This window comes from Myotis brandtii, unplaced genomic scaffold (assembly GCF_000412655.1).
Source record: "Myotis brandtii unplaced genomic scaffold, ASM41265v1 scaffold927, whole genome shotgun sequence".
Taxonomy (NCBI): domain Eukaryota; kingdom Metazoa; phylum Chordata; class Mammalia; order Chiroptera; family Vespertilionidae; genus Myotis; species Myotis brandtii.
This window is the reverse complement of record NW_005371823.1, coordinates 166460-174227: the sequence shown is the minus strand read 5'-3', so window position 1 is coordinate 174227 and position 7768 is coordinate 166460. Positions and strand designations below refer to the sequence as shown.

Here is a 7768-nt window from a genome sequence, read left to right as displayed (position 1 = left end):
CGGGAACTGGGTGGAGGTGGGCCAAGGGGGGAGGGGAAAAATGGAGGCATCTGCAATAGTGTCAACAAAAACATTTAAATAATAAAAACATTTTAAAAATTATTTAACAGGCCAGCCAGCGTTGCTCAGTGGTTGAGCGCCCACCTACGGAGGTTCCATTTTGATTCTGGTCTGCGTTGCTGGCTTCATCCCCAGTAGAGGGAGCCGGGGAGGGGGAAGGGCGCAGGAGGCAGCCAATCAATGATTCTCTCTCATCATTGATGTTTCTCTTTCTCTCTCTCTCTCTCTCTCTCTCGTTTTCTCTCTGAAATCAATAAAAACATATTTTAAAAAATGATTTAACAAAATATTTAAACAAAAAAAATAACAGACAAAAGGACTTTTTGGTTTTGATATTTTAGGCTGAATGCCAGGTATTGTTTTTTTTATAGTGTGGGGATTTTCTGCCAAGGGTTAAGGTTGAGCCTTCTATGGACTATAGAGCTGATGGTAGTGGATTGTTTGGGAACTGCAGGACAGCTTCCCAAGGAAATGACATGCACACAGCAGCCAAACACTCTGGATCTTTCCAGACAATCCTAATTTCAGATATTCCATTCCCTCTGGAATGTATTTTGAGTTGGTTCAGAAAATATAGCCAGCCCTAACTGGTTTTGCTCAGTGGATAGAGCGTCGGCCTGTGGACTGAAGGGTCCCAGGTTTGATTCTGGTCAAGGGCATGTACCTTAGTTTCGGGCACATCCCCAGTGGGGTTATGTGCAGGAGGCAGCTGATCGATGTTTCTCTCTCATCGATGTTTCTAACTCTCTATCCCTCTCCCTTCCTTCTGTAAAAATCAATAAAAAATATTTTTTAAAAAAGAAAATATAGCCAACACTGAATTAAATCAAGGGTCTGCCACAACCTGCTATTGATAGGAAGTCAGTTACAGAACTGGGTGAGATTGAAGGGCACAAAACTAAATATACTGATGAACAATTGTATAGGGAATACAGATGTAAAATATAATATTGGGACTCTGAGAAAAAGTTACAGTTTGCCCTAAAGAGGCACACAACAATTGTGTTGCCAAACTCTGGTTCGGAAGGAATTCCTAGTTACTGCCAATTTACCAGAGCCCCTTGTGGAATATCTCCCTACCCCCACTCCACATGTCCCTCTCCCCTCCCCCACTATAGAATGCCTTAAGTCCTAGATTCTAGTTCTGTTTTGATTTTATCTTTACCCTTCCCTCCTTGGATCCCTGTGTATCTACTGGAGCTAGGTTATTCTCTGGGGCCTGGACCTGACTTTCTCATTCTGGAGGCTTCTTCTAGACAGCCAGGGGTAGTGCCCAAACCTGAGAGGATGACTTCAGATGGAGGCAACTCTGCAGGTGTGTGTGTTGAGGGGTGGGAGGTGGGTCTCCTTGGAGATCCAAATTTGATACTTTACCTGGGGATGAGCACTTGGATTGACCTAGAGGTATGTGAGAGCACTAGACCCCGCCAAAAGCATCACACTTGGGGAAGCTAGGGAAGGAGACTGTGCCATTAAGACTGGGGGTTGGGGAAGGCAGAGGCCCTTTTGGGAGGTAGATCAAAGCAGCTCAGAGAGTGCTGATGTATAGAGAAGGGATGGCAGTTAGCAACTTGCTACTCTGGAAGAGGGACCCCTTCAACACGTGTTGGTGTGGCAGGGACAGGGGGTATGTATGTATGTGTGACACAGAGATGGTTCAAGGGGAAGACCCAAGTTCCTGTGTCTTCCTTAGGTAATTGGAGCTTGATCCAGAATTTTGCCATGAGAGAATTGAGCTGGGGTCACTCTCAATGTGTTGGGGGGTGGGGTGGGATGGAGGCCCCCCTAAAAAGCAGTTCAGTGGAGTTATCTGTTGCCAAGTCAGTAGAGAAATGCCCTCCTGAAAAGCTAGACTGGAAGGTACTATAACCTCTGCTCGGAGTCTCATGGCTCCTTCCAGCCCCGGAGATGCTTCTCTTTCAGTTCAGGGAGCAGTTTTCCTTGATTCCCCCAGGGCCAGGACGAGAACCAGGGCTTCCCTGAGAAGCTCTAATTTTTCTACTTTTTGTGGAACTCAGGCCGTCAGACCCATTTCATTGTGTCTACACCCCTGGCCCTCTGCTCTATGGTTGAGATGATGAGTTTGCTCATATTCCCTGTCTCCTTCGTGGGCAGGAAGTAGACACTGAATATTGTTAGTTTGCCAGTGAATCGTATCTAATAAAGAGGGAATATACTAATTGACCCTCACACCATCGCAAAGATGGTGCTGCCCACAGCCAATAAGGAGGAGATATGCTAATTGACTGTCCCACCCTCAAAGATGGCGGTGCCCACAGCCACAAGATGACAGTGCCCAGTCTCCTCAGCCCCGCCAGGGTGTCAGGCGCGCGGCAAGGCCAGGCTTGCCCCCAGGTGGGCCCGGCCACTCCACGCACCTGCCTCCAGAGTCCTCCAGCCCCCTCAGCCCTCCAGCCGCCCAGGGCCGACCTGAGGTGCAGGCAAGCCTTGGATGGCAGCTGCACAGCTGCCAGGGCTGCCTGAGGCTCAGATAACCAGGGCCGGCCGAGGCTTGCGCTGCCGGCAGTGGCAGCAGCAGAGGTGTGATGGGGGCATCGCCGTCCCCTGATCACCAGGTCGCCTCCTGCCCCTGAGTGCTCCCGGACTGAGAGAGGGGGCAGGCTGGGCTGAGGGATCCCCCACTCCAGTGCATGAATTTTCATGCACCAGGCCTCTAGTATTCTTTATAAAAAGGGGAGGAGAGTAGCATGAAATTAGGCAGATGATCTATTATTATAAAAAGTCCTAGGAGACAGATGTCCTGATTCATTAAGTAATGTTTTCATGTATTTATCCTTGGTCTCTTAGAGCCCACATAACTCTTTCTTAGCAGGTACTCTTTCAGACTTCATTGTCAGTCCCTTGTTCTTGGTGGATCCTAAATTCTGATAGCAGCTCCAAGCAGAACCACAGATAGTCTGCATTGCCAAATTTTAACATGTGCAGCAGCTACTCAATGCTCTGGAAAACTCCCTTCCCACACCACCCCACCCTCACCCGTTTCCTGGTCCTTATCTCTAGTCATTCCTGCTATTATATAACAAAATTTCTGAGAACCAAACATTTAATTGACACCCCCTTTCCTGGGAACAGTGTTTCTGTGAGTGGTGGCCAGAGCACAGAGCAGCTGTGAAAGCAGTGTTCAGGTGGTTTGAATGGCTTTGGAATATGTTGGAATAAGAGATGCTCCTGTATGCTGGGTGGGATGTGAGCTTGATCTAGAATTTTGGAGCATGAGTTCTTGGGGCCAAGGACCATTGAAACTTCTCTAGTGTAATAATTTTCAGTGGGAAGTAAGGGACATCAAAACCACTTGGGGGACATTTGCAAACTACACAAGTTTCCCCTCCATATACCCTTCCTCACCTGCTGAGAATCGGAGCTCTGGTTCTTCAAAGACTAAAGTAGGACTCTGATAACCTACTTTCTGGTCTGCTTTTCTCCTATCCCATTCCCTGTTTTTCTTTGTCTCAACAGCATCTCCATTGCCTGGACCAGATATGACCATGAAACCTGGCACTGCCCTGTCTCCTTTCACTGCACTTCCCATCCCCCCATCTGCTCCTGGCCCACCAGACCAGTCACCCTGGGAGCTGCCTCCACAGCCCCCCATGCCTTCAGCTTTCTCTCCAGGCAACCCTCTGATGCTCTCTCCTTTCCCCAATCCATTGTTGGTGACAGGGGATGGGGTCCCTGGCCACAGTGGGGCTGAAGCTGGCAAGGTCATTGTCAAAGTCAAGACAGAAGGGGGGGCAGCTGAGCCCTCTCAAGCTCAGAACTTTATCCTTACTCAGACTGCCCACAATTGGATTGCCTCAGGTGCTCCCTGTGGGGTCTCTGAAGGCCCTCCACCTCAATTTGTGATAGCCTCTAACATGAAGACCCTTCTGCCCACTGAGGCTGTTGGGGTGAGCCAGGAGGGCCTCCCAGTCCTTCCTGCTCAGGTTGCAGCACCAGCCGCCCAACTGGCTCCCATTGTGCCCCCCGAAAAGGCTTGGCCAGGGCCACCTGGGGCAACTGGAGAAGGGGGTCTGGCAATGGCCCAATCCAAGCCATCACTGGCTGACCTCTCCTATACCTCCAAGGGTGTTTATGAGAACTTCCGACGCTGGCAGCGCTACAAAGCCTTGGCCCGGAAGCACTTATCCCAAAGTCCTGATGCAGAAGCTCTTTCTTGCTTTCTTATGTAAGTGGGGAGACCTGGGATTAATTTATCTAGAGCTTTTAACCAAGGAGGGCTTTGGGATGGACAAAAGAGGTTAGGCGACGTAGGAATACTTGAGGCAGGTCATGAGGGTGATGGAGATGCTAAGACTACAAAAAGCACGATGATTGTGATAACAGTAATATAGCAAGCCTTCAGGTGTCTTCTCTCCAGTCTCAACTCTGAGTTCAGGCAAGCGTTTTTATGTTAATCCTCATTTAGGGATGAGAAAACGGAAGCTTAGAGAGGTTTCCTGCCATAAAGTGTGGAGAGGTGATTGGAACGTAGGTCTGTGACACCAAGTGCCAGGATCCTCTGGTTCTATTTTAATACCTTTAGACATTGAGTTGAGCCATCCAGACCCATTCCTGTGGGAGGGGAGGACAGTGTGGGGCCAGGCCAAGAAGCTTCTGAGTGTCCCCCCACACCACCCCTATTTTATTCAAGGGAATTCAAGTTGAAATGGGAAGGTGGTAAAGCTTGCTTAGTGGTTGAGGGTCCAAGTTCCACTGCTCCCTAGATTTGCAATCCTGGGCTCAACACTTCATATTTTTGCCCTCATTTTTCTCATTTAGAAAGGGAGTACTTATACCTATGACCTCAGGGGGTTGTTGAGAAGTGAAATGAGTTAATGTATATGAAGTGCTTAGCAGAGTGCCAGGCACAGAGAATCTTCACTAAATGGTAGCTGCTGCTGTTGTTGTTATAAAAAGGCAATCTAGAAGAGAAAAAGAACTCACAAAAGGTAAAAATCTTTTGCTTAAGAGTATGAGCAGATGCTTAGCCAAAGAACCCAGAGTCATAGGCTGTCTCTTGGGTTTATAAAACAGCATCACTGGCCACAGGGGGAATTTTCTCTTCTTCCTACGCAGACCTGCCACCTCTCTCCACTGCACGGTACCCTCAATATTTTTCGTAAATCACTAGGTAACACATGCTGCATTTTATTGGATTTAAAAAACATACATGTTGTTCCTCCAGTGGCTGACTTTTAAAGGAATCTCCCTTTCTACTTTGACCCTGGAGTGACTAAATCAAGAGGCTCTCCCCAGTAATTAAGTATAGATCATCTTACCTACTCCCTGCTTTCTTCACACAATTCTGAGTCTCTCTTGGAGCCTGGCAGGCCGAATTTCGAACTCTTGAGCGAGTACTGCTTTTGGTCCTGGCCTAGTCCTGCTGTCCATACTCCAGGCCTCTAGGCAGGGTCACCCCCAAAGTGCAGCCTAGACCCTCTGCAACAGTCACCTGGGAAGCTGGTGAAATGCCCTCAGTTCTGGACTCGTGGGGTCCTGGAATCCATATTTATAACAAGCTTCACCAGGGGGTCCTAGGCACAATAATGCTTGAGGACGTGTTTCAGGGAGGCAAAAATGAATCACAAACAGCTTAAAGACTATTGATATTCGAAGGTCCGTGAGGGGTATCCCGGAGGCAAAAACACACTTACTAGTAAAAACCAACAAATAAAAACACCACATCACCTTCAATTAGAGATTCATTTGAGTTAGTGAGTGCCTTTTTAAAAAAATATATTTTTATTGATTTTGTACAGAGAGGAAGGGAGAAGGATAGAGAGTTAGAAACATCGATCAGCTGCCTCCTGCACACCCCCTACTGGGGATGTGCCTGCAACCAAGGTACATAAATGCCCTTGACTGGAATCAAACCTGGGACCCTTCAGTCCGCAGGCTGATGCTCTATCCGCTGAGCCAAACCGGTTAGGGCAGTGAGTGCCTTTTTTAAAGTGCAAGAGCCTTTTGGGCAGGGTTAAGCCTACTTTACAATGAAACCCATTAATTTAATAACATGAGTACTTTTTTTTGAAAGTTTAGTTAAGGAAAACACTGTGAGAATTAAGGGTGGTTGATTTCAAAAGATGGGGAGAAGAATCATGTTAGATTTTGTGTGAGATTTGTAAATTTCAATGGGAAGAAAGGCCAGGATGGCCAATGAATGGATGGGAGTGGGGAGGTTTGGAAGCCCAATCAAGTGGGACATGTTGGGGAGGGAGAAGCACATTAGATCTGATGAGGGCCTGGGTGTCTGTATTAAGATGGTGTCAGGACAGGTGGATGGGGTGGGAACACTTGTAACTAAAACCCCATTGGGGTTTTAGTCCAGTGCTTCGTTCCCTGGCCCGGCTGAAGCCCACTATGACCCTGGAAGAGGGACTGCCAAGGGCCGTGCAGGAGTGGGATCGCACCAGCAACTTTGACCGGATGATCTTTTATGAGATGGCAGAAAAGTGAGTCTGAGGAACCCTCCTTCTCTTAATGGGGGGTTGTGTGGCTGGAAGGGTAGGGTCAAGTAAGAGAGGCTGGAGTCTGGGTGTGTGGGTGATTATTAAAAGGGATGCTAGGAGAGGGAAGGTAGGGGAGGATGGAGGTAAGGGGGAGAGATCAACCAAAGGACTTGTATGCAGGCATATAAGCCTAACCAATGGACACAGACAACAGGGGGGTGAGGGCATGAGTGGGGGGGGGGGCAAAAGGGGGATAAGAACACATATGTAATACCTTAATCAATAAGGAAAAACAAAACAAAAAATGGGATGCTAGGAAGAGCAGTGTGGACTAAGATGGGATCTCCCGGATCCTTGTTGCTTCTTCCACCACCTTGACTCTTGAGTTTTCTATCCTCTCTCCTCTTGGAGGCTCTCCCTTTTCCAGACCTTGAGTTGTATAAGGGCCTTGATAATGAAGCTCTTAGGATGGGATTGGAGCTCAGTCAGTGTAAAAATTCCATGCTGAAGGGATCTAGCAATGAGCAGGTAAGCACTACTAGACAGATTCCTCACTATCTCACTGGCCAGGTAGCAAAGTGTCTATTGATGCCGACCTTAGGACCAGCCCTCCTCTGGAAATAGTGGCACAGAAATTGGTTACCCCTGTCATCACAGGGAGGGGTTGGTTCTCGAAGAGGCTGGTCAGGGGCAGCCAGGGTCCTGGATGCCAAGAGTGGTCTCCTGCCTTACACTACCCTCCCCCATTTATCCATGATTTAATCATTGGTTAAATAATTCTGAGGAAAATTATCCCTTTCCTCCACACTTAGTTCCCACTTTCTCCCCCAAATCTTCTGGACCCATACCTCCTATATTTACCCTTCCCAGTCCCAGCCTTAGGACTCCTGGATCTCAGCACTGTCTCCTAGTGGGAACTGCCTTGAATGGCAGTCCCAGGCACTGCAGGGTTTCAGCTATATTTTTATAGTTGTAGGCAGGGACAGATGAGGCCTTGAGGAGGGGCCTGCTTGTGGGATCCCACCAGGCCGTGGCATAGGCCTGATTGAATTCAACAAGTCTGTATTCATTGCTGCTCCATACCCTTGGTGATGCTGTGTGAGATAAGGCATGAAAAAGAAGTGAAAGCCATGGCTCTGTCCTGGACAAGCTTACAAGCTCTACATTGTTCATTTTCTTTTTTTTTTTTTTTTGCAAAGTCCTTTATTATTCTTATTTTTTCTTTTTTTTAAAATTAAATCTTTATTGTTCAGATTTTT

At 47.8% G+C, this 7768-nt stretch overlaps 1 protein-coding gene across 1 annotated transcript in view; it reads left to right on the top strand.

The window, feature by feature from the left end:
* Positions 1-1201: 1201 nt before the first annotated feature.
* NUTM1 (NUT midline carcinoma, family member 1) overlaps positions 1202-7768 on the top strand; it is a 12750-nt gene continuing 6183 nt past the window's right edge. The window contains exons 1-3 of the mRNA XM_005885775.2: positions 1202-1363; positions 3538-4246; positions 6384-6512. Of these exons, the coding sequence (XP_005885837.1) occupies positions 1348-1363; positions 3538-4246; positions 6384-6512 (854 nt within the window). The 5' untranslated portion in view covers positions 1202-1347. The remainder of the gene's footprint in view (positions 1364-3537; positions 4247-6383; positions 6513-7768) is intronic.